Source organism: Rhineura floridana, chromosome 20 (assembly GCF_030035675.1).
Source record: "Rhineura floridana isolate rRhiFlo1 chromosome 20, rRhiFlo1.hap2, whole genome shotgun sequence".
Taxonomy (NCBI): Eukaryota; Metazoa; Chordata; class Lepidosauria; order Squamata; family Rhineuridae; genus Rhineura; species Rhineura floridana.
Genome location: NC_084499.1, coordinates 1318361 through 1345001, shown reverse-complemented (window position 1 = coordinate 1345001; position 26641 = coordinate 1318361). Strand labels below are relative to the sequence as shown.

At 46.7% G+C, this 26641-nt stretch overlaps 2 protein-coding genes across 7 annotated transcripts in view; one reads left to right on the top strand and one right to left on the bottom strand.

The window, feature by feature from the left end:
- Window positions 1–1204, bottom strand: part of CCDC183 (coiled-coil domain containing 183) — a 41949-nt gene extending 40745 nt beyond the window's left edge. For 3 of the 5 annotated variants that reach the window (XM_061604536.1, XM_061604541.1, XM_061604540.1), the window contains exon 1: window positions 1146–1199. The gene's annotated coding sequence lies outside the window, so the exon portion shown is untranslated. Of the gene's footprint in view, window positions 1–1145 lie in introns of all 5 variants that reach the window. The other 2 variants (XM_061604538.1, XM_061604539.1) reach the window with 2 other exon arrangements.
- On the top strand, window positions 282–22496 carry AMBP (alpha-1-microglobulin/bikunin precursor). 2 transcript variants are annotated; one of them, XM_061604544.1, is made up of 10 exons: window positions 282–495; window positions 4662–4804; window positions 11872–11948; window positions 13487–13600; window positions 15617–15718; window positions 16687–16724; window positions 16990–17068; window positions 17835–18002; window positions 18557–18721; window positions 22349–22496. In XM_061604544.1, the coding sequence occupies exons 1-10, from the start codon at window positions 379–381 to the stop codon at window positions 22381–22383; spliced, it is 1038 nt and encodes a 345-aa protein (XP_061460528.1). In that variant the 5' UTR covers window positions 282–378; the 3' UTR covers window positions 22384–22496. The 2 variants fall into 2 exon arrangements, with proteins under 2 accessions (XP_061460528.1, XP_061460527.1); XM_061604543.1 differs by having other exon boundaries at window positions 16987–17068.
- The last annotated feature ends 4145 nt before the right edge of the window (window positions 22497–26641 follow it).

Genomic DNA, 26641 nt, shown 5'->3' with positions numbered 1-26641 from the left:
GCAAGTTTGCTTCCCCCAAGTAGGACGTGACAGTGAAAATCAAGCATCAGTGACGGAAGCCTTGAGGGGGCCTCTCCTCTAATGCCACAACAGAATGAACCTGGGGCAACTGTGCAAAGCTGCCCCTGCCCCGCCCCCCAGGGACCCTTTCTTCTGGAGGCGGTGAATGCTCCCCTCCCTCCTTCCGTCCCTCTTTGCCCCTGGTCCTTTTCCAGCAGACCCTCAAACGTCCCCGCCCCACGCCTGGTCATTCACCCCCAGCGGTGGCTAGAAGGCTAAAGTCCCTATTTCTTCACAATCAAAAGCAAAGCAGACATTGTCTTGCAAAGTCCCTTCTGCCTTTCTGAAGCCCAGCAGAGCAGAGCAAACCCCAACGCCATGAACCTCCAGACGTCCCTCTTCCTTATTTCTGCAGCAATCTTTGTCCTGGCTGGGACAAATCCAGTCACCACAGACAACAATATTCAAGTCCAGGAGAACTTTGAAGTGGAGAAGGTAAGGGCCGGCCATGACGTTGATTCTTTTGGGTTAGCACATTACAGCACGGCAGATGCTAATGCTTCAAAGAGCATGGAGGATGAGGCTACCAATGGCTACTAGCCACAATGGCTATGCTTTGTCTCCATAGTCGGAGGAAGCATGTTTCTGAATACCAGTTGCTAGGACTCAGAATTGGGGAGAGTGCTTTTTGCACTCAGGGCCTGCTTGCGGGCTTCCCATTGGGGCATCTGGCTGGCCACTGTCAGAACAGGATGCTGGACTAGATGGGCCGCTGGCCTGATCCAGCAGGCGCTTCTTCTGTTCTTAGGATGTTGGCTGGCACTCCAAAAATGCATTTGTGAAAGCTTTAGCAGAGAAAGACTTTGCATCCAGCTTTGGCCGACACTCCAGAGCATTCATGCCAGAATGGAAATTTGTACTTGGAATCTGAAGCCTTTTCAAACTTGAATCCAAGATTGCACAATGCTTAGATTTTGAGTTTAAGATGAGAATCACTTTTGTTTTAAATCAGGAGTGGGGAGCGGAACAGCTGTGGCCCTCCAGATGTTGCTAGCAGCAGAGCCTGACCCACTGGGGCGAATGGGATGCCGCCCACCACCCTCAGTCTCCCCTCAGCCAGCCCGCCTGCCTGCCTTCAGACTTACCACCAGCCCAGAGGGAGGCCCTGCCCGCAGCTCCCTCCTCCCCAGTCTGAGTGTGGCCCTTGTAGAGCTCAGCAGGGAGGAGGAGGATGGGGCAAAACCAGAACGAGTTGGCTCCGCCTGGCATTGGCTGTGGCTCCGCCTACTGTTGGGCTTCCTGCTTTCTGCCCTACCAGTCCCAGCGGGCACCAGCTGCCACTGGTTGGTAGACTACAACTCTCATCTGCTCCAGCAGCCACCATGGCCAATGGGCAGAGAGGAGGGTGGAGGGCTGCAGTCCAGCAACATCTGGAGGTGCCCTTCCCCTCTTTTAAACCATTGTCCTTAGACACTGCATGTGTGTGTGTATAGTTTACATGATCTTAGAAGAGACTCTTCCTCCGCCCCACTTCTAACATGGGGCTGATCACGTACAGTAAGTAAGAACTTAAATGCTAAACAATTTTTTCTTTTTTCAGACAAAATCTAATGCCCAAATTCTTTTTTTTACTGCTTTTCATTTATAAATTTATAAACCTCAAAAATATACATAAAACCATGAAATCAACAAACAACAGTAAAAACAGCCAGATAGTAATATAATTTCAGCAACTGCAGCAGCCAGAACAACAAAGGTTCTAAAACGTTTTTAATCCAGGGGTTGCCAGCATGGTGCCCATGGGCACCGGTGTGCCCACCAGTACCTCCTCTGGAGCCCACTAATGTAATTGTCCCCACAATGCCAGAGAGACAGTTTGCTTTTTCTGATCAGTTCCTGTTTGCTCTCTTGCTTAGCCTCTCCTACACTGAGCATGCCCCCTTAAACATTATTATTATTATTTGATTTATAGCCCGCCCTTCCTCCCAGCAGGAGCCCAGGGTGGCAACATGAACATATTTCATTGGATGCCAGGCTTGGACAAGCACCTCCGCTTCTTTATGTTCTGAACAAAGAGAGGTTCAAAGGGTGGAGGAGTACCACAGAGGACGATGTAGCTGCCTCCTCCGAACCCCACCGTTGATGGGGGTGGATGGAGGGCGCATACCTGCACCATTGTGTGGTCTTGCAGCTTTTGCACTTTTGGACCGTGGCAGCCATTTTGTTATGCCACAAACAAACCCGGCAGCCAATTTGTGATTGGTGCTTAGGTTCAAACTGTTCCCAGCACACTGTGATCCCTATTTTAATCTAAAGAACTACTTGACAGACATCCTGATCCTAATTCCTAACCATGCTTACTTAGAAGCAAGGTACAATGAATTCAGTGAATTTTGCTCCCAAGCAGCTCTGCACAGGACTGCAGCATAAATGTTGCAGCTCAAATAAAATAAAGAAAGAAATGCACAACTACAGTTAGGAATGCTACAAAGAGGGCTGGCACCAGCCTGCAGGGGGCCTCGGTGGCGGCTGGGGCAGCAGGGCCCCTCTCAGCACCAGGGGCTCACAGCCAGTGCCCAACCTGGCCACCTGCTTGTGCTGGGCCTAGCTGTAAACACTTGAAAAGGGAGGATATCAACACCATTCAGTTCCGAGCACCATTTAAAGTATTGATTCTAGGCCTCTAGCCTTGCCTTCGCCAACCTGGTGCCCTCCAGACATTTTGGACTGCAGCTCCCATCAGCATCGTATGATCCTGGGATTGATGGGAGCACAGCTGTGCTGGCTGGGGCTGATGGGAACTGTAGTCCAAAACATCTGGAGGGCACCATGTTGGCAAAGGTTGTCCTAGCCTTTAACACACACACACACACACAGATGCTCTGTTTTTTAATCTCTGTTTATTACAGGGATTACTGCATAACAGCCTGTAGAGCTGAAGACCTCCATCACAGGCTTGCTTTTGTTTAAAATACATTAAAAAGAATTTAAGACAACTCACAAACATCACAAAAACAGGGTGGGTCGGGCCAGGCAGGTACTCACCAGAACGTTTCCAGGTGTGGCACCACCAGTTCGGCAAGCCCTCCTCCTTTGGATACCTGCCAGACAGGCTCCTTCTGCATTTAGGCTTTAAGAGAGACAGTGTGGCGTAGTGGTTAGAGTGTTGGACTGCGACCTGGGAGACCAGGGTTCGAATCCCCACATAGCCATGAAGCTCATTGGGTGACCTTGGGCCAGCCACTGCCTCTCAGCCTCACAAAAACCCAATTCATAGGGTCATAGAATCGACTTGAAGGCAGTACACTTGTAGGCTTGATAGCGGCTGGCCTCTTTGTTTAGCTTGCTTTCCGTGTTTGATTTCAGTTTCTCAGTTGCAGCTGCATCAGGCCAAAGGGGCTATCCTGTTCTCACAGTGGCCAGCCAGATGCCTCCATGGGAAGCCCACATCAGCAGGGCCTGAGGGCAACAGCAGAGCTCTCCCCACTTGCAAATCCTGGTATACAGAGGTAGACTGCCTCCATCAGTGGAGGTGGAACATAGGCATCGTGGCAAGTAGCCACTGACACCTTTCTCCTCCATGAATTTGTCTTTTCAAAGCCATCCAAGTTGGTAGCCATCTAGGGTTGCCAGGTTCATGGCCTGAGACTGATCCTGTATCTTTAGGAGAAGAGAAAGTCAGCCAAGTGCAGGTGTGCTTGCAACCCTGTAATGGGAAAAACCACAAGGTGGAATTCTCCCTCCTCCCTGCACAACATGCTTTGATTTGGATTCCTGCATTGAGCAGGGGGTTGGACTCGATGGCCTTATAGGCCCCTTTCAACTCTACTAGTCTATGATTCTATGAACCTTTAAAGATACAAAAGACCTCTTGGAGGCAGAGGTCTTTTGTATCTTTAAAAGTTGTGCAGAGGGAAGGGAGAATTCCACCTTGTGGTTTTTCCCATTACAGGGTTGCAAGAACACCTGCACTTGGCTGACTTCCTCTTCTCCTAAAGATACAGGATCAGTCTCAGGGATTGAACCTGGCAACCCATCACTACCTCTAGTGGGAGCAAATTCCATCGTTTAACAAAGCGCTGCCGCTGCGTGAAGAAGTACTCCCAAAGGCAGCGATGCACTCCCTGTGCTGCCGATTCCAGTGCGTCTCCACCTCTCTTTCCTAAAAATGGGGGCACACAGTGCCACTTAAACCCCGCCCCTTTTTACTGCAAACTCAATGAGATCAGCACCAGTGCTTTTAAAAAAAATTAGTTCCAAACAGAATTTGCAGCTGATTGGCAGATCAACCTGTTCCCCCTCCAGGTGTGGCTAACAGGAATGCTTTGCTGTAGGCAGCCGGTGAGTTCAGCCTTTTTGCCTGTCCTGAATCTCCCACTATCCAGCTTCCTTGGGTTCTGTGAGAGAGGGAGAAAAGCATCTCAGCAATCCATTTCCTGGGGGATCTCCCTGGCCCGCTGGCATTTTAAATTCTCTGCTTTTTTATGGTTGCTTTAAGACTACTTTATATTGTGCAGAAGAATGGTTACTTTAGTAGGAGAGAAATGCATGCTGGCTGGGCTGGAGGACGTTGTGGAAGATCCTGGATTTTATTTCCGGGCCCAAATGGAACAGCTTCTTTAAAAATAAGTGCTCTCTCTCTCACACACACACCCCCTTAGCTCTATGGGAAATGGTACGATGTTGTTGTCGGGACAACCTGCAGCTGGATGCAGCGACATAAGGACCGGATGAGCATGGGGACCCTTGTGATGGGCCCAGGAAAAACCAGCGAGGAGCTCAGCATCACATCTACCAGGCTCAGGTATGTTCAGCTCAGGGGAAAGGAAGGGGAAATTCAGATCTCCTTGCTGAAAACAGGCGATTATCTCCTTTTGTAAGAACAGCATTGCTGGGTTGGACCAAAGTAGACAGCAACTGCACATGGAGGCTCCACTCCTAATGATCATGGCTAACAAGGACATATGCAGAGCCCTTCCTAAATCAGATCAAACTAGATGCATCTAGTCAAGGGGTCCAACTTTTATCACCCCAAGCACATTTGGAAATCTAAGAGACTGTTGTGGGCACCACAAAATACCAATTTCATAGAAAAAAAAAACTTGCAATGCTCAGAAACCCCCCCAGGCCAAAATCTATATACCCTAAAACAAATAACACAGGCAAAAAAAAATGACACCTCCCCAAAAATAGCCAACCCTCCAAAAAAAACACCTTATCAGGTGCCCTTGAGCACCATATTGGAGACCCCAGATCTGGTCCAGCATGTCGCTTCCTGCAGTGGCCAGCCAGATGCCTCCAGGAAGCCTCTAAACAGGGCATGTTGGCCACAGTCTGCCCCTCCTCTTGATTCAGAGATACAGTGCTATTTAAGCTGGAGGTTCTCCATGAAAAATCCATCCATCCATCTTCTTTGCCTTTGTTCAGGGCATTGACCTTCTTTTCCTCCTCTCATGATTAGGTGGCTGCTGTTTGGGGTGTGCTTAGATTGGCTTTGTGAAGGTTGTCCATGTCCACCTGGCATATCCAGGCTACCCATCAAGCACCTTGCTGGGAAAAGCTCTGCAGATGGATGAAGAGGACAGCGCAATAATGGAGATATTGCAAAAGTATCTCTCCCTCCCTACAGTAAATGCCAGATGCTGAGGGGAGGCCAGGAACCGGCTTGCTGAGGCCCTAACATTCCAGCAAAGGCACCTCCAGATGAAACAGCAGAATCAGGCTAGATCACACAAGACAGCCTTTGCCCATCAGGTGCCCTCCAGAGGTGTTGGACTACAACCCCCATCAGCACCATCCAGGGCAGCCCTATGTTGCCGTGGATGATGGAAATTGTAATCCCAAAAGATGGAGGGCACCAGGTTGGTGAAAGCGGATGTAAGGCACCCCTGAAATTTTCTGGAATGGGACAAACTGAAAGAAAAGGAGAAACAGCAAAGCAACAACTGAAGTAAGCCTGCAGTCTTCAGTCAAATGCTCAGATCTTAACCAATAAATTTTGTAAAAATTAAAAGCTGCCCGCATTAACTGCAGCTTTTTAGTAAGATTGTACATTATTTATAAAACCTTCCGGTGGCAATAGACACATTAGAAGAGGCCTTTTCATACAGAGAGAGGAGGGGGAGGGTTCCTGCCTCTTCCAGGATGACACCTCCTCCAAACATCTCACGCTCCCATTGTCTTTAAAAAAAACCAAAGCATGCTTTTTCCCCTCCTTGGAATGATTGTTTCTTGTGCATGTGAATGGATATAGATTAAAGAACATAAGAACATAAGAAGAGCCTGCTGGATCAGGCCAGTGGCCCATCTAGTCCAGCATCCTGTTCTCACAGTGGCCAACCAGGTGCCTGGGGGAAGCCCGCAAGCAGGACCCGAGTGCAAGAACACTCTCCCCTCCTGAGGCTTCCGGCAACTGGTTTTCAGAAGCATGCTGCCTCTGACTAGGGTGGCAGAGCACAGCCATCATGGCTAGTAGCCATTGATAGCCCTGTCCTCCATGAATTTGTTTAATCTTCTTTTACAGCCATCCAAGCTGGTGGCCATTACTGCATCTTGTGGGAGCAAATTCCATAGTTTAACTATGCGCTGAGTAAAGAAGTACTTCCTTTTGTCTGTCCTGAATCTTCCAACATTCAGCTTCTTTGAATGTCCACGAGTTCTAGTATTATGAGAGAGGGAGAAGAACTTTTCTCTATCCACTTTCTCAATGCCATGCATCATTTTATACACTTCTATCATGTCTCCTCTGACCCGCCTTTTCTCTAAACTAAAAAGCCCCAAATGCTGCAACCTTTCCTCGTAAGGGAGTCGCTCCATCCCCTTGATCATTCTGGTTGCCCTCTTCTGAACCTTTTCCAACTCTAGAATATCCTTTTTGAGATGAGGCGACCAGAACTGTACACAGTATTCCAAATGCGGCTGCACCATAGATTTATACAACGGCATTATGATATCGGCTGTTTTATTTTCAATACCTTTCCTAATTATTGCTAGCATGGAATTTGCCTTTTTCACAGCTGCCGCACACTGGGTCGACATTTTCATCGTGCTGTCCACTACAACCCCGAGGTCTCTCTCCTGGTCGGTCACCGCCAGTTCAGACCCCATGAGCGTATATGTGAAATTAAGATTTTTTGCTCCAATATGCATAATTTTACACTTGTTTATATTGAATTGCATTTGCCATTTTTCCGCCCATTCACTCAGTTTGGAGAGGTCTTTTTGGAGCTCTTCGCAATCCCTTTTTGTTTTAACAACCCTGAACAATTTAGTGTCGTCAGCAAACTTGGCCACCTCACTGCTCACTCCTAATTCTAGGTCATTAATGAACAAGTTGAAAAGTACAGGTCCCAATACCGATCCTTGAGGGACTCCACTTTCTACAGCCCTCCATTGGGAGAACTGTCCGTTTATTCCTACTCTCTGCTTTCTGCTTCTTAACCAATTCCTTATCCACAAGAGGACCTCTCCTCTTATTCCATGACTGCTAAGCTTCCTCAGAAGCCTTTGATGAGGTACCTTGTCAAACGCTTTTTGAAAGTCTAAGTGCACTATGTCCACTGGATCACCTCTATCTATATGCTTGTTGACACTCTCAAAGAATTCTAATAGGTTACTGAGACAGGACTTTCCCTTGCAGAAGCCATGCTGGCTCTGCTTCAGCAAGGCTTGTTCTTCTATGTGCTTAGTTAATCTAGCTTTAATCATACTTTCTACCAGTTTTCCAGGGACAGAAGTTAAGCTAACTGGCCTGTAATTTCCGGGATCCCCTCTGGATCCCTTTTTGAAGATTGGCGTTACATTTGCCACTTTCCAGTCCTCAGGCATGGAGGAGGACCCGAGGGACAAGTTACATATTTTAGTTAGCAGATCAGCAATTTCACCTTTGAGTTCTTTGAGAACTCTCGGGTGGATGCCATCCGGGCCCGGTGATTTGTCAGTTTTTATATGGTCCATTAAGCTTAGAACTTCCTCTCTCTTTACCACTATTTGTCTTAGTTCCTCAGAATCCCTTCCTGCAAATGTTAGTTCAGGTTCAGGGATCTGCCCTATATCTTCCACTGTGAAGACAGATGCAAAGAATTCATTTAGCTTCTCTGCAATCTCCTTATCGTTCTTTAGTACACCTTTGACTCCCTTATCATCCAAGGGTCCAATCGTCTCCCTAGATGGTCTCCTGCTTTGAATGTATTTATAGAATTTTTTGTTGTTGGTTTTTATGTTCTTAGCAATGTGCTCCTCAAATTCTTTTTTAGCATCCCTTATTGTCTTCTTGCATTTCTTTTGCCAGAGTTTGTGTTCTTTTTTATTTTCTTCATTCGGACAAGACTTCCATTTTCTGAAGGAAGACTTTTTGCCTCTAAGAGCTTCCTTGACTTTGCTCGTTAACCATGCTGGCATCTTCTTGGCCCTGGCGGTACCTTTTCTGATCTGCGATATGCACTCCAGTTGAGCTTCTAATATAGTGTTTTTAAACAACTTCCAAGCATTTTCGAGTGATGTGACCCTCTGGACTTTGTTTTTCAGCTTTCTTTTTACCAATCCCCTCATTTTTGTGAAGTTTCCTCTTTTGAAGTCCAATGTGACCGTGTTGGATTTTCTTGGCAATTGGCCAGTTACATGTATGTTTAATTTAATAGCACTGTGGTCACTGCTCCCAATCGGTTCAACAACACATCTCGCACCAGGTCCCGGTCCCCACTGAGGATTAAGTCCAGGGTTGCCGTCCCTCTGGTCGGTTCCATGACCAACTGATCTAGGGAATAGTCATTTAGAATATCTAGAAACTTTGCTTCTTTGTCATGACTGGAACACATATGCAGCCAGTCTATGTCCAGGTAGTTGAAGTCACCCATTACTACCACATTTCCTAGTTTGGATGCTTCCTCAATTTCATATCTCATCTCAAGGTCTCCCTGAGCATTTTGATCAGGGGGACGATAGATCGTTCCCAGTATTAAGTCCCTCCTGGAGCACGGTATCACCACCCACAACGATTCTGTGGAGGAGTCTGCCTCTTTTGGGGTTTCGAGCTTGCTGGATTCAATGCCTTCTTTCACGTATAGAGCGACTCCGCCACCAATACGTCCTTCCCTGTCCTTCCGATATAGTTTATATCCAGGGATAACCGTATCCCACTGGTTTTCTCCATTCCACCAGGTTTCAGTTATGCTCACTATATCAATGCTCTTCTCTAAGACCAAGCACTCCAGTTCTCCCATCTTGGTTCGGAGGCTCCTAGCATTAGCGTACAGGCACTTGTAAGCAGTGTCTCTCTTCAAGTGTCTTTGGCACTTGCGGTTAGGCCCGTGGTAATTTTGCTCTTCTGAATTTATATCCTGTGCCCCTGCTCTCACAATGCCTACTTCTAGGCCTACCCCTTTTAAAATTTCATCATTTCTTTGGTTTTTATCCCAGGGGGGAGGTTTATTCCGAACCGGACCTTTCTCAGCTCCTGTCGGGTTTCCCCCCTCAGTCAGTTTAAAAGCTGCTCTGCTACCTTTTTAATTTTAAGTGCCAGCAGTCTGGTTCCATTCTGGTTCAAGTGGAGCCCATCCCTTTTGTACAGGCCTGGCTTGTCCCAAAATGTTCCCCAGTGCCTAACAAATCCGAACCCTTCCACCCGACACCATCGTCTCATCCACGCATTGAGACTGCGAAGCTGGGCCTGTCTGGCTGGTCCTGCGCGTGGAACTGGTAGCATTTCAGAGAAAGCCACCTTGGAGGTCCTGGCTTTCAGCATCCTATCTAGCAACCTAAATTTTGCTTCCAGGACCTCACGGCTGCATTTCCCCATGTCGTTGGTGCCAACGTGCACCACGACCACTGACTCCTTCCCAGCACTGTCTACCAAACTATCTAAACGACGGGCGATATCCACAACCTTCGCACCAGGCAGGCAAAACACCTTGCGGTCTACACGCCCATCACACATCCCACTGTCTATGTTCCTAATGATCGAATCACCCACTACAAGGATCCCTCCACCCCCTGGAGATATATCCTCGGCACGAGAGGATAGCTGCTCACCCCCAAGGAATGGGTCCCTTCTAAGGGATCGTTTCCCTCTTCCTCAGCTGGATGCTCTCCTTCCCCGAGACTATCGTTCTCCATGATAGCAGGAGAGCTATCATCGTTGGAGTGGGACACAGCTATAACGTCCCTGAAGGCCTCCTCCACACACCTCTCTGCCTCTCTCAGCTTTTCCAGGTCCGCCACCTTGGCCTCAAGGAGATGAAGTCGTTCCCAGAGAGCCAGGAGCTCATTGCACCGAGAGCATACCCACGACTTCTGTCCAACAGGCAGATAGTCGTACATGCTGCAGGCAGTGCAAAACACTGGAAAGCCCCCACACCCCTGCTGGCTTCTTACCTGCATAGTTTTGTTTAAGGTTTATTACGTCAATGGGTTGGAGACTGCGGTTTAGTTGAGGTCAGGGAACAGACTGGCAGAGTGGGGGGCCCTGGCCTCCTCGCCCTGCTGCCGAACTCGCTCTGCTGCTTAACTCGCCTTGACGCTTCGTCAGCTGGGTTCAGGGTTGTCCTGCTCAGAGTAGATCCACTGAAATTTATTATTGTTGTTGTTGTTGTTTGATTTATATCCTGCCCTTCCTCCCAGCAGGAGCCCAGGGCGGCAAACAAAAGCAGTAAAAACATTAAAACATCATAAACGCTTTAAAACACATTAAAACAAAACATCTTCAAAATGTTACTTAAAAAAAGCTATGAAAACATCTTCTAAGATTAAAAACATCTTAAAAAATAAAGTTTAAGAACATATTAAAAAGCAATTCCAACACAGATGCAGACTGGGATAGGTCTCAAAGTAAAAGGCTTGTTGAAAGAGGAAATTAATGGACATAACTATCACTCTACTCTGAGTAGAATTTACATCCCTTTGCCTGCAGTCCTATACAGTCAGCCTTCCTACAACCTGGTGCCTTCCAGATGTTTTGGACTACAGTTCCCATTAGCCCAGACAGCACACTTACCCAGGAGTAAGTCCTATTGAACTCAATGGAACATACTTCTGAGTAGACATGTATAGGATTGTACTGTTATCAGTTAATTAGATAACTGATTTATCAGCTGCAATTTCTTTATTTGCATGGAGGCAGCCTGCATTCCAAGACTGAGAGGAGAACTGTCACATTGAGTTTATCCATGTGGGATCATCACTTCGTAATACAGATGCTGTTTTTACTGCCGTTTTCTATTTGCACCATCCACAGTAAGGGCTCAATGCCAGCTGCAAACACGGCATTTTCTATTCACACTGAGGGGAAGAATCAATCACACAGTTTCCTAATTACCACACCCTCTAATTTAACGTTTCCATTCCTTCTGGTTGCTTGGTAACCAAGCATGTTGCAGTGAGTTCCTTTAAGTGTTAACATCTGTGTTTCCCCTGGTAGAATACAGCTGAAATACAAATATTTGTTTGAGCAGTGTTATGCTTTTGCATACAAGTTAGGGGGGAAATGAAAATAAAGGCACCATTTGCAGCAACATAAAAATGCTAGCAGAATGGGGGAGAGCAGCCGGAAGTTGCTTTCCAGCCTACAGGAAATGAAATGAATGAAGGGAGGAGGAGGGAGTGGGCGTGGAGAGGGGAACGATTGACACACACACACTTAAAAACATCAGAGCAAAGCGTCTGCAAGCACTAGAGATAAGGAGTGAAGAAATTTTTTCCTTCTCTTTTTGTTTTATCAGAGGCTGTTAGTACGGATTTACAGGGGGAAAACTGAGTGATAGCTTCTGTTTGCCAGTAACGTCATGTGAACCATGCAAATAAAAAGGGGGTGTGAATAGCACTAAACACACAGTAAACCACCGTGTAGATGAGTCCACATCCTCTCTTTCGTTGCAGGCAAGGTGCATGTAACCAGTTCACTGGAGATTACCAGAAGACCAGTGTTCCAGGGAAACTCACATTCTACACTCCTAGTAGGTTTGGCAACAAAACTGCATTTACTCATTCAACTGTCCAATGCAACTTAAGGGCCGCTTCTTACAATATATTTTATGTTACACTCCTCTCTCCTCTGAGCTGGAGTGAGTTTCCCATGTAGCCCACAAACACACCCCTTTCCTTGGAAGGAAAGAGGATGGTATTGAAATACCTGTTTGTTTACACCTGCGCCAGATGCAGGCAAGGTGGCTCCCAGGTTATCTGTGAATTTAACCAGCAGTCTCAGTCCCCGAAAAGCAGCAGCAAGGACTTGTCCCTTCGCAAATAGGTGATTTTTCTGCCCAGCAGGATGTCGAAACTCAATCTCTTGTGTTGTTCCTATTCCAAAGCTATTTTCTTGCAGCTTAAGGCTGTCGGGTACCATAGCCCTGAGCCACGTTCCACACTGGACAGCCTGTCAGCTCAGCTCAAGGCCAGCCCCCCCCCATTAAGCTGCTGCCTCGGGCGGCAGATGCTGGAGGCTGGGGAAATGGGGGCTGCGAGGGTAAGGCTCCTTCAAGAGATGGGTGGAGTGAAGGGCAGGTGTGCCGCATGTGGTCACCTGCTGCTTACCTGGGTGGCAGGGATGGGGCAGGGTGGGTGTGCACTGGTGGGTGTGCCGGATTGGTGGCAGCGGTCCTGCCTGGAACAGCCTCGTGACCCTACCTGGCCCACCAGCTGAGCAGCCGAGGTGCCAGTGTGAGGAGGGGGGCACCGTCACAACACTGCTCTGCACCACTACTGGAGGACGGGGCATGAGTGACCAGCTGCAGAGAAAGAACAAGCTGGAAAGTTTGCCAGGATGGGGGTCTCTTGCATTAACCGACAATAAAATGTTTGTTGCTTGCTTACAACAGTTTCTAGCTTTTCCCCACAACACAAGGACCGACACGCTGGGGCAGGTGGGGGGTTGGAGGGCAGGCACCCCGTAGCACCCTGTAGCACCCCATAAGCTCTCCTGCTGATCACAGGAGGGCACTGTCTTGTCACCAGTATCAAAATAAGATTCAGCTGCCAATCCAGGCAGTCTGCTTCTGTGTGTGAAACTGAGAGCTGCAACTTTATCTGATTTTTGTTAGCCACCCAGAGTGGGATGGATTCCACTCCCAGCCCAGACCAAGCTGAGTTTCCATGCAAATGAATTACCTTGAGGGCTAGGAACTTGAGCTGAGCTGACATTTTCAGGAAGGTGAATTCTGTGTCTACTATTTATTTACTCTTAAAAGCTTTGCCCACCTTTTAAAAAATTATTATTATTAACTAAGTCGGGTCTCCAATGCTGGTGAATGATATCCACAAAACCATATGCCATGATAGCAATAACATTAGCAAATAAAATCTGTCGCAGTAAACCATATTAAGGAACAAGGGAGCAGTTCTTTAAATTAAATTAAATCACTTTAATTAAAGAGTTACACAATGAAAAAAGCAATTACAGCTTGTTCAGTCTGACGGCGGGATCACAGCATGGATCTAGACTGCCTGCCAGGCCTCTTCTCCCCCCCCCCCATGCTTTTCTTGTCTTTTGCTCTAGAATGGAAAGTAAACATTGAGACCTTCGTGGTTCGCACTAACTATGATGAGTTTGCCATCTTGGTGATGAAGAAAAATGGCACTCAGGGCCTCAGCACCACAGTCAAACTGTACGGTACGTGGCCCCAAGAGGGAATTGCTACTATCTGTTGTTTCTAAGTGAGGTGTGCCGGAACAGGTGAAGATTTGCAAAGTCCTGGTTCCTGGCTATCTGCCGAGTCAGCCACTCCATCGCTCTCCCAATTTACCACCAGGACATAATCCAAGCCAGAGTTTGCCAGGCTTAGTGAAGTGTTTTGCACCAGAACAGGCCTGGAGTTGGGATGCAAAGCAATAATAAAAATTGTCACTTGAGCTAGGCTGAAACCCAGCTTGGGAGCATGATGTTGGCCCCCACACAAGATGCGATTGGGCAGGCCGCATTTTCCTGATCACGTGTGCGGTGGTGCCGGTGTGCTCCACAAGGCATTCATTGGTAATGTTCCACAGCTCCCGTATACTTCAATCTTTGTGTCTTAAGGGCTTGTCTCACCATACAGTTGCTTTGGGAAGGACAGTGACAGCTGGTGGCTCCATGTTAGTGAGGTAATGAAATACACTCCAGGTTTTAGTAGGAGCATTTGCACCTTGGACAGATCCTTGAAAGTTCAGACTAATACCCGGAGCTCCACTGACATGGAGCCACGAGCAACTACTTGGGAATGAATGAATGAAGCAGCTGAGTATTAAATTGCTGACTCCACCCCAAAATACATTGCTTTGTTTCCTGAAGGACAATATTAAGACACAAACGATTTGGAATTAATATTGCATTTATTAGCAGCAGTTAAATGTGCATTACCATGAAATGGCGGGGGGGTGGATGCAGAATTGCCGCCACCACAAATTGCCTGGTTTAAAAGAATTTGGGGTGGAATGCAGATTTAATGATAGGCTGGTTTCACTGCAAATGACTGTCTCCCCCTTCCCTTGTTTTTCTTTTTTAAGGGAAGGGAACAATAGGATCCTACCTTACAGGGCTGTTGTGACTAAAGCTGGACACATGTAGAACATGTTAACAATATAAGCTAGATTAATTTAGTTTCCACAGCTACTCCCAAAAAAATCCTGGGAAGTAAAGATGTATATCAGGCCTAAGGAGGGTTGAAGTAAATTTCTGGCACATCACAGAAATTACAATGCACAGAGTTCCTCCTATGGGGAAGCTGTGAGGCTCAAAAGCAGTTTGTAGTGCAGAGATACAGTTCTGGATTATTGTTGTTGTTAATATTATTATTATTATTTATATTCTGCCCTTGAATTGAATTTATATCCTGCCCACGACAGCAAACACATCAACAAAACAATTTAACAGCTATACCAAGCACACTGTTTCCAAGAGTGATCAGCCAGATCTCCTTGAAAGTCATCAGTAGGGCAGGAAGGGGGGGGGAGACTAAGGTTCCCTCTGCTGTGTAACTGCAGCATCTGGGATTCAGATGTAGACTGCTGCTGAACATGGAGATTCCCTTAACCAAGGGCTGTTGAAGAATTTTTGTTACCTCCTGTCAGGGGCGTTGCTGAGAATGGGGTTATGAGACAAGGGCATCAAATATTTTTCTAAGTGCCTCAAGTGTTTCTGGGTCAGTAATAAATCTGGGAAATTGAATGGGAGTTATTCTGGTTTATTTATAAGATATTAATTTTAGAGGAGATAAATTAATTTAAGATGACTTTATTAAGAAATGATTGTGGAGATAATGAACGAAGGATTGAACTGATTTGGAATAGGCTGTGTTGGGAAATTAATTAGTGGGGGTAAATTAATTGAAAATTATTGATCTGGGGTAATCTGAGGTGGGGTCCAAATGAACTGAAGAATTTACCTGGGGTGATTTGGATAGTAAATTTCCTGGCTTGCATTCTGTGACAATGTATATAGAAGATGGGGAGGAGATTGTTGTTGTCATGTGCCTTCAAGTCGATTATGACTTATGGCAACCCTATGAATCAGCGACCTCCAATAGCATCTGTTATATGCAAATTGGATGTAAATGTGTTCTAGAGTCCTGCGCTCCAAATCTTTTCAGTACCTAGTAATGCTGATACTTACTGGGTACTCACGTTTGACAGACTTTGTTGTTCTTTTCAGGAAGGCATCCAGAGCTGCGTGACGATCTTGTGGCCGAATTCAGGCAGTTCGCTCTGGACATGGGCATTGCACAGGACTCCATTTTCCATCTGATTAATAAAGGCAAATGAGGGCCTAAAGAGAAGTGGGGGAGATATTTCCAGGTCCGAACTGGAGGGTGGGGGAGAAGGAAAGACTTGTGAAGGGGAGACAATCTCAGTAAGTTCCATATTCTTACATGTACCTAGAATCACAGAAACATTGAACGGCAGTGTTGGAAGGGGCCTGTAAGGCCATCCAGTCTAGCCCCCTCCTCAGCACAGGAATCCATGGTTAATTGCATAATTGGAGGTTAAGCAAAATATAGACGAAGGAAGGTAGTTTAAAATCATTTGTTGCTATTTTAATTCTTTTGCACCCTGTAATAATTATAGCAACAATTCCCAAATTATATGCACACTAAGGTAGCATGAAAGAATTGCTGATGTGGTGGGAGAAGTAAAATTAATTAAATGACTGAAGGTTCCGGATGGTCCAGAAGACCCACCCTGAGAAGAGGCTGCCTGCTGCATCTCTGAATGAGCCACTGTAGAATACTCCCAGACTGGAATAAAAGGGGTAAGGGTCCTTGGGGGTCAATTAGTCAGACAAAAGAATGGGAAGCCACATCATCCTGGAATTCACCTTTGAAGCTCATCCACGCTTAAGACTTTCTTCCTCCATAACCATATGGACCAGAAACTTGGGTGTGTGTTTTTAAAGTATGTAGTCAGATTTCTTGTATTACCCACTTGACTGCAACAAAATCCCCAATTGCTCTTGAACAGCTGCTCATAAAGCCTTGGCTTGCAATTTGTTTGACCATTTTGGGAGTGGGAGAGAATCATCAACTAAGGCTGCCAGTTCCAGTCCCCAGTTACCAAGTCCTGTGGCTCCAGACACTCATCTCCCTTCCTCTTTAGCAACCAGAGGGGAAAATATCACCTCTTTGGGGTCCAGGCTGGGCTCTAGCTACTGACCCCTGTTGAAGTCCATTCTTCCCTACCTAGTAACTGACCGGTAATGCCTCTCCAACTTCTCTCTCTCCTCAGGGGAGTGTGTTCCCTCCAGGGCTGAAAGTACACTGCAGGTAGGCAATGCTGTTGGAAAGAGCCTCTTCTGGGGTTGCCTCACCACCCGGGGGATTTGCCCCCACCAGATGAGATGGGAGTGGAAACATGGCCACACTTTCATGTACCTCACACACACAGAGAGATATAGAGTGACCTCTGGAAGGCAGACCATTGGAGTTGCACCCCTTTTCATAACTCGCAGCGTGACTGTGTGCGAAAAGGAAACACCTTTTTGTCATCAGGAAGAACTCCCTCAGCATCTTCCTCTTCTTTTGCCAGCAGAGGGTCCGAAGAAGCACCTTGTTTGATGAAGGAGGATCAGGCGACGGCTCCCTGCCATCTTTGGCTGGCAACAGGGAAGGTGGGTTCTCGAAAAGGCAGCCTCTTTGTGGTGGAATGACCCTAAGGGCCTGAGAGGGAAGGGGGGCATGAGGAGCATTGGGACCCGCCTCATCTCTTGGTCCATGAAGGTCAGGGCACTGTCTGCACTGGCTGCAGCAGCTCTCCACGGACTGAACATCCGGCCTTCTGCTGGAAAAGAAGGTGCTGTACTGCTGGGCAACAGCCCTTCCCCATGAGCTCAGTAGCATGATGAAATCTAGACCTAAAAGATGCACTCTCCACCTCTGTCCCCAAAGCCTGAGCTGGACAGCTAAAGAGAGTAGGCAAGCACTCAGTATTTACACCAGGATTAGCCAGTCCAGACTGCTGGCTAGTCATGAAGGTCCAGGTTGTAAGCGCCAATGGCTGTTTCCACCCAAAGAGATCTCTGGGGCCTGAATGCGCCCAGTCACGAGGAGCCATTAGGCTATACCATGAGATGCCTTAAGCTTGGAAATCCATCAAGCCAAGTGTGGCCATTTTCCATCCAGAACGGCTTTCACAGATTTTTATTTATACATTACTACTTCTAAGCAACTCTAAAAAAGTTCTCTGAGCAGCTTACAAGATAAAAAAATTACACAAGAAAATCATCACTGTTCCAATAAAGCTACAGTTTGTAGTGCAAGCAGACAGCTCTGTAGGATTATACCAAGCACACTGTTTCCAAGAGTGGTCAGCCAAATTGGTTCCAGGTGTTAGGCTTGCCTATCCTAACCTCCCCTCTCCCCCCCTCACCCCTCTAGATGATTGCCAGCTGCCAAAGAATTCTGGTCCATGCCTGGGCATGGAGGTTTTGTACTTCTACAACTCCACCTCCAAGAACTGTGAGACCTTTTTCTACGGAGGCTGTCTGGGGAACCAAAACAGATTTCTTTCCGAGAAGGCTTGTCTCCAGACTTGTAGGACTGAGGGTAAGTGGCCGGCCATTAGAGACGGAAGGATCTGTCCATTTTGGGTCTCTCAGTTCCTCATTTTGCCAATCCTAAATTCACTTCTCCAGGGTTCAGCAGCAATTTGCGAGTTTCCTAATGAAAATCCTCCAGCATTTTAGTGCAAATTTCCCCAAGCCCTTTTTTGTCTGTAGTTTTGATTGATGCACATGTTTGCAAACAATTTCTCCTAATATAATGCATTTTCATATGTTATTTTCACTAATATATTAACTTCTATGCACACTTTCCTCTAATATGTGCATTTTTGTATATATCATTTGGTTGGAGAATTACATCGCCAAATTCGGATAAATGCCAGTTTTGAAGGGTGGCTATGCTTCAGTTCTCATAGTATTTCAGAAGGTGTGAATTTGATGAATTCAGCTTCAAATGTGAACTGAATCAAATTCCTCCCCCATCCTTATGGTGGCACATGGCCCACCGACCCACCCTTCAGAGCTCACAAGGGCATAGGCCAGTGGGCACCCGCATGATCCTGACCCTTTTACTATCCTGCCTGCCTTTTCTTCCAGCGGCTTGCCGGCTTCCCATCATCCCTGGAGGTTCCTGCAATGCCAAATTTTGGGCCTTTGATGCAAACCAGGGCAAATGTGTCACTTTCAACGGCTGCGGAGGCAACGCAAACAAGTTTTATCTCGAGAAGGAGTGCAAGGAATACTGTGGCGTCCTCCCTGATGGTACGGTCCTATTGAATAGAACCCCAACTTAATAGGAAACACATGATGGACTGATTTGACTGTATCCTTTTAATTTATTTATTTATTTTATTTGTTAAATTTTTATACCGCCCCACTAGCATAGCTCTCTGGGCGGTGTACAACAAAGAAATACAACTATATACAATAAAATCCCATAATAAAATACAACAACAATATAAGAGAGTAAGAAAACTAAAAACAGTTACAGCACATGTTAAAACTAGATTAAGTTAGATTAAAATGCCTTGGAAAAGAGGAAGGTTTTGACTTGGTGCCGAAAAGATAGTAACGTCGGCGCCAAGCGCACCTCATTGGGCAGACTGTTCCACAGCTCGGGGGCCACCACTGAGAAGGCCCTAGTTCTTGTTACCACCCTCCGAGCTTCTCTATGAGTCGGAACTCGGAGGAGGGCCTTCAATGTAGAACGTAGTATACGGGCAGGTTCATATCGGGAGAGGAGTTCCAGCAGGTATTGTGGTCCCGCGCCGTACAAGGCTTTATAGGTTAAAACCAGCACTTTGAATCTGGCCCGGAAGCATATTGGAAGCCAGTGCAAGCGAGCCAGAACAGGTGTTATGTGTTCGGACCGCTTGGTCCACGTTATCAGTCTGGCCGCTGCGTTTTGCATGAGCTGTAGCTTCTGAACTGTCTTCAGAGGCAGCCCTACGTAGAGCGCATTGCAGTAATCCAATCGCAAGGTTACCAGAGCATGTACAACTGATGTGAGGTCCTCCCTGCTCAGGTAGGGACGTAGCTGGGCTACCAACCGAAGTTGGTAGAACACGTTCCGTGCCACCGAGGCTACTTGAGCCTCAAGTGACAGGGAAGGATCTAAAAAGACTCCCAGACTACGAACCCGTTCCTTTAGGGGGAGTGTAACCCCATCCAGGACAGGGTGTATATCCACCACCTGATCAGAGAAACCACGCACCAGCAGCATCTCAGTCTTGTCTGGATTGAGCCTCAGTTTGTTAGCTCTCATCCAGTCCATTATCGCGGCCAGGCAACGGTCCAGCACATTGACAGCCTCACCTGAAGAAGATGAAAAGGAGAAGCAGAGTTGCGTGTCATCAGCGTACTGATGGCGACGCACTCCAAAACTCCTGATGACCCCACCCAACGGCTTCATGTAGATGTTGAAAAGCATGGGGGACAGAACCGAACCCTGTGGGACTCCACATTGGAGAACCCACGGTGTTGAGCAATGTTCCCCAAGCACTACCTTCTGGAGACAACCCGCCAAGTAGGAGCGGAACCACTGCCAAGCAGTACCACCAACTCCGTGAGCCTCTCCAGAAGGATACCATGGTCGATGGTATCAAAAGCCGCTGAGAGATCAAGGAGAATCAACAGAGTTACACTCCCTCCGTCCCTCTCCCGACATAGGTCATCATACAGGGCGACCAAGGCTGTCTCAGTGCCGAAACTGGGCCTAAAACCCGATTGAAATGGATCTAGATAATCGGTTTCATCCAACAGCGCCTGGAGCTGGTCAGCAACCACTCGTTCCAAGATCTTGCCCAGGAATGGAACATTCACTACTGGTCTGTAGCTGTTGAAATTTTCTGGGTCCAAGGAAGGTTTTTTCAGAAGTGGTCTCACTGCCGCCTCTTTCAGACGGCCAGGGACCACTCCCTCTCGTAAAGAGGCATTTATCACTTCCTTGGCCCAACCAGCTGTTCCATCCCTGCTAGTTTTTATAAGCCAAGAGGGGCAAGGATCTAGTACCAAAGTGGTTGCACGCACCTGTCCAAGCACCCTGTCCACGTCCTCGAGCTGAACCAACTGAAACTCATCCAATAAAACATGACAAGACTGTGCTCCGGACACCTCATTAGGATCAACTGCTATAAACTGGGAGTCTAAGTCCCGGTGGATGCATAAGATCTTATTCTGGAAGTGTCCAGCAAACTCATCACAGCAGGCCACTGATGACTCTACCATGTCCTGAGGGCCAGAATGCAGTAGCCCTCGGACAACTCTAAAAAGATCCAGATCATGTGCTGTCCAGCCACCTTCAAGACTGGATATGTGTATTAGGGTTGCAAACAATTTAGAACATTTTTATTGATCAATTATTTGAGTTTTGGTTAAGTTAAATCAACTAAATTTCCATACGGGTAAAATTATTACTGATATTATTTATTAAATTTCACAAATACCACAAAAATCCACAAAAATCACCCCAAGGTAACTTGCAGACAGTATAGAATATACAGAAGTTTAAATCATAAGACAAAATATTTAACTATAGTATATGGAAGTCACAACATCCCACTGAGTACTTCAACCAACCAACCATGAACAAGTGCAGATCAGAATTAATAGCCAACCCATTTCATAAACATATCTCATACACAGGAGGCCACCTCTGAAGAGACCTCCCCCCACCATCCCCTAGTCTGTTAGAGAGGGCGTCCAAAGCGGCCATGCAGATGATGATCTGAGGGCCCAAGGAGTTTTTGTCCAGGAAGAAGAGCAACCTGCTTGGGTTGCATCCACCTAAGTTCTATTCCAAGTAGACATACTTAAATTAATGTTCATTAATTTCAGTAAGTCTACTCTGAGTAAAACCAACAAGGGATACAACCCTTTATATTTAGGTGAGGCACACAGTCATATTCCTAGATAGGGAGGGATGCCTCTTCTAAGGGGATACCTCTTCAGAAATGGTGCATGCAGTCTTAAATTTCCATAAGTCCTTCAGTTAACAATGTTTTTTTTTTAAAAAAAAAGCTGCTGCCTTGTTCATCAGGAAAGGGGCACCTTTTTCATTGTGATGAGTTGGTGTCAGGCCCAACATATTCTGCATCTGTTCCAGAGCATCCCTGGAAACCCACATTTTCCTTATTCAATTTGTCCCCCAAGAGTCCATATCTGGGTTGGTTTGTACCCCTAGCAGGTTTGCCAGAATCCAGAGTTTCCACATCCACACTCTTGTGGGCATGTCCTTTTCTGGTTAATTTGGTCTTTCCTTGTTTCCCGCCTCTAGACACATCCGAGCATGCACAGTGAACACTTCTTCTGAACGCATGCCTGCGGGTTTGTTTTGTTTTCCAAAATTCCCACCCTCTCACCCCAGGAAGTGTGCAAAGCAGAACTTCCTGTTGACTGAATTTACATCCATGCACAGACAGCACCTTTTCGGTTATAGAGGCATTCACCATTTTTACACACTACACAGAATTCCGACTGCTGGTGCAAATTCATATTAACGTGCTGCTCTCTGCCCTTTCCTACCTGCAAGAAATGCATAGGCAATATATTGGGGCCAAGTCCCTCTGTTTTCTCTCCCCCACCCCACCCTGCACGCTTATTAGGAAGCTGAACCCGGTGCTCAACCTCAGTCAGGCTTTGTCCAGCTCTTTTTCTGCGCTGCTGCCTTCAGGGCAGAGCTTGGAAAAGTTACTTTTTTGAACTAAAACTCCCATCAGCCCAATCCAGTGGCCATGCTGGCTGGGGCTGATGGGAGTTATAGTTCAAAAAAGTAACTTTTCCAAGCTCTGCTTCAGGGCATACACAGATCTCTGTGGAGAGCCAAGGAAAGGGCCTCTGTCCTGCGTGTTTGACCCTCCCTCAGTGATTGGTTTCTCCCCTTCCTCCTAGGGGACGAGGACTTCCTCCGCCTGTCACCACAATGAGGTGACCAAAGGAAGGCTCCGACAGGCCACAACAGAGGACCAGCATCGCTTCCAAATCAGCCTCCCTGGTGTGCGCCAGCAGGACACAAATAAATGTAGTCTTTTAAACTGAACTGTGTGGTGTATTCAAGACAGGAACAGTGTCCTCCTTCTCACACCGCCTGCTACCCATCTCTTTCTGCATCCAATGCATGCTGCTAGTCCTCACCGTCCGATTTCACCTAGGCCGTGGCTTTTTCCAGCTGTCTCCCCTTATTTCCCATTAGCCCTCTTAACTCCTCCAGCTTGGCCTAGGTAGCTGCGTGTGCACCCCTTCAGCAGCTCCCTCCACCCTCCCTCACTGCCCCCCATGGCTGGAGCTCATCGCCACCCCTCTGCTGTCTTCCATTCCAATCCCTCTTTGGACCCCACATTTTCTGCAAGACCATTCGGCTTAACCCCTTAGGCTTGCATCCAAGTAGGCCCTCCTCAGAGAAGACCAGATGAAATGAATGGGCGTGTAAGTTCAACATGTTCATTCATTTCAGTGGGTCTACTCTGGGTAGGGCAATCACTGGATACCACCCTTAGTCTTCATCCTGAGCTACACAGGCCTGGGGGTCTGCATTTGCCCACACACACCTCTTGCTCTCACCCCTTCCTGCCTCTTCTCTGTTGTTTGCAACCCCATCTCCTCTTTGCCCAATTTTCTTGCTCTGCTGATATTTAGGTTGCAAGCTATCTGGGGCACCTCTCGTCCACTTCCATGTTCTCTATAAAGTGCCTGAAGTTCTCTGAGCCTCTTACAAGAAAAACAAGAAAATCCTCGCAGCCACAATAAAACTACTGTCTGGTTTTATAGTCCCAGCAGGATGCAGCATCATGTTATTATTTACTAAATTTCATGGGCATGTTCCACAAAAATAATCCCAAGGAAGGTGACTTACAGATAGTAGAAGATATATAAGTTTAAAACATAAGACAAAAGGTTTAACCATAACGTACTGAAGGCATAACATCCCGCCAAGTGCCTCAAGCAATGAACAAGTGCAGATCAGAATTAAGAGCCAACCCTTCAAGTACCACCCCCAAATGCCTTGGTAGAGAACATATAGAAGATTACCCATTAAAATTCCTTGAGAGAGTCAACAAGCATATTGATAGAGGTGACCCAGTTGACATTGTGTCCTTTCAAAAAGCTTTCGACAAGGTACCTCACCAAAGGTTCCCGAGTAAGTTTAGCAGTCATGGAATAAGAGGAGAGGTCCTCTTGTGGATCAGGAATTGGTTAAGTGGCAGGAAGCAGAGAGTAGGAATAAATGGACAGTTGTACATCCAATGGAGGGCTGTAGAAAGTGGAGTCCCCCAAGAATCGATATGGAGGCCTGCGCTTTTGAACTTGTTCATAAACGATCTAGCGGTAGGGGTGAGCAGTGAGGTGGCCATGTTTGCTAATGATACTAAATAGTTCAGGGTTGTTAAAGCAAAAAACAAAGAGCTTCAAAAGGACCTCTCCAAACTGGGCAGTAAAATGGCAAATGCAATTCAATGTAAACAAATGGGCCTAAGTTATTCATGTTCATTCATTTCAGTGAGTCCTCATCCTCTGCTATATGCATGTAAAGTGATGCATGTCGAAGCAAAAAATCTTCATTTCACATATACGCTGATGGGGTCTGAACTGGCGTTGACTGACCAGGAACGAGACCCTGGGGTCGTAGTGGATAGCCCCATGAAGATGTTGACCCAGTGTGCGGCAGCTGTGAAAAAGGTGAATTCCCTGCTAGGGATCATTAGGAAATTATGATTATGCTGGTATCATCATGCTATTATGCAAATCCATGATGAGCCCACCCTTGGAACACTGTGTGCAGTTCTGGTCACCTCACCTCAAAAAGGATATTGTAGAGCTGGAAAAGGTTCAGACAAGGGCAACCAGAGTGATTGAGGAGATGGAGCGACTCCCCTATGAGGAAAGGTAGCAGCATTTGGGGCTTTTCCGTTTAGAGCAAAGGCGAGTCTGAGGTGTCATGACAGAAGTGTATAAAATCATGCATGGCATGGAGAAACTGGATAGAGAGAAGTTTTCCCTCCTCTCTCATAACACTCATGGGCAGCCACTGCAGGTGAATGCTGGAAGATTCAGGACTGCAAAAGAAAGTCCTTCTTCACCCAGCGCATAGTGAAGCTATGGAACTCGCTCCCAGAGGAGCCCGGGATGGCCACCAGTCTGGATGGCCTTAAAAGAGGAGGATAAGGCTGTCAGTGGCTACTAGCCCCAATGGCTATGTTCTGCCTCCACATTCGGAGGCAGGATGCTTCTGAATACCAGCTGCTGGAAACCACAGGAGGGGAGAGCGCTGCTCTTGCCCTCAGGTCCTGCTTGTGGGCTTCCCATGGGCAACTGGTTGGCCACTGTGAGAAGAACAGGATGCTGAACTAGATGGGCCACTGGACTGATCCAGCATTTCAGGGCTCTTCCTATGTAGAGAGGAAGGTCTTACTTAACTGGGCACTGAAAAGCCACTCACTTTGGCGCCTGGTGGGGCCCCGTTTCCAACAGCCCCAACTCCATTGAAACCCACCATTCCTTTCTGCCGCCAGGAGGTGGCAGAAGAGTTCAGCAGATCAGTCCTCCTTTAGTTAAGCTCCTTGAGTGAAGCCTCTCATTGGGCAAATTTAAGGGGATGCAAAAGGCAGTTTGCACCAGTATCATCCCAGGCCCTGATACTCAAGGGGGGAGAGGCAGGCAGGAGCCCCAAGAATCCCTCCCCTGTGTAGTCTTCCCATCTGCACCACAACTAATGAGGATTATGCACTAGAATGGGGGTGACGTCTGCCCTTTCACTGACAGTAACGTGTGTGTGTGTGTGTGTTGTTTTTTGTCCCACCCCCCACTCTAGCTTCCTTGGTTTTTTCTCACTGTGCTCCTGGGGACAGAGTGTGGTGCGGAAGAATAATCATCCATTTCACGTTACAGCAATGGCCGTGGCACACAGGCCCTTAGCAGCAGCCAAACGTGAAGTTGCAATCCGGTGCTTGTCTCCGCAGAAGCAAGTTCTGGAAAACTCAGATGGGCTCCGTAACGCATCTATTAGAACATCTAAAGTATTGAATGTAATTTTATTGTACTATAAAACATTGTCTTTTTGGTAGCTGTATTTTCCTGACCTCCTTTGGCAGTTTTAGATCTTGTAAATAATAACTCTGACCTACGCCATATGTTGTAGAGATCTGTATCTTGGTCAGTCTTTTAATTTGGACTGATTAATAAATAGTAAAAATCCTTGATGATGCAGGCGTCTGGCTGATAAAATAAGTAATTCAACTGAATTTGAGAGGCCTGCATCATCAAGGATTTCCAAATCCAAAGTGTCCACTGAAGAAGACCTTTACAGGTTGAAAAGCACTTGGGAAAGATCTAGTACAAGATTGGAATGCAAGGAATGTATTAAGGATATTTTATTGCCATACATGATGGTCTTTAATAATGTTTTATGATTGCCAGACGAAGGCTAGCACTGCGGAGGGCAGCTATGAGAGAACTAGAAAAGGTCCTCAAATGCAAAGATGTATCACTGAACACCAAAGTCAGGATCATTCAGACCATGGTATTCCCAATCTCTATGTATAGATGTGAAGGTTGGACGGTGAAAAAAGCGGATAAGAGAAAAATCAACTCATTTGAAATGTGGTGTTAGAGGAGAGCTTTGTGCATAGCATGGACTGCGACAAAGACAAATAATTGGGTGTTAGAACAAATCAAACCAGAACTGTCACTAGAAGCTAAAATGATGAAACGGAAGTTATCATACTTTGGACACATAATGAGAAGACATGATTCACTAGACAAGACAATAATGCTGGGGAAAACAGAAGGAAGTAGAGAAAGAGGAAGGCCAAACAAGAGATGGATTGATTCTGTAAAGGAAGCCACAGACCTGAACTTACAAGATCTGAACAGGGTGGTTCATGACAGATGCTCTTGGAGGTCACTGATTCATAGGGTTGCCATAAGTTGCAATCGACTTGAAGGCACATAACAACAACAAATGTTCTAATGGATGCATTACAGAACCCATCTGAGTTTTTCAGAGGTTGTTTAGGTTGGGTTTCTATCCTTTTTGGTTGCAGTCTCCTCAGAAGCAAGTCCCTCTGAATTCAGTGGAGCTGACTCCTGGGTAAGTAGACATAGGATTGTAGCCTATTCACACTTGACCTCAGTAGGGTCACTTGCAAGGTTTCACTGCATGCCATCTCCAGACAGCTCTGAGTGCCA

Bases quoted from the DNA above. Each gene is read 5' to 3' on its own strand.
- AMBP (XM_061604543.1), top strand. From the start codon at position 379: ATGAACCTCCAGACGTCCCTCTTCCTTATTTCTGCAGCAATCTTTGTC. The intron at 17,069-17,834 runs GTGGGTTCTCGA...TCACCCCTCTAG, and splicing joins TTTGGCTGGCAACAGGGAAG to ATGATTGCCAGCTGCCAAAG. The intron at 18,003-18,556 runs GTAAGTGGCCGG...CTTTTCTTCCAG, and splicing joins CCAGACTTGTAGGACTGAGG to CGGCTTGCCGGCTTCCCATC.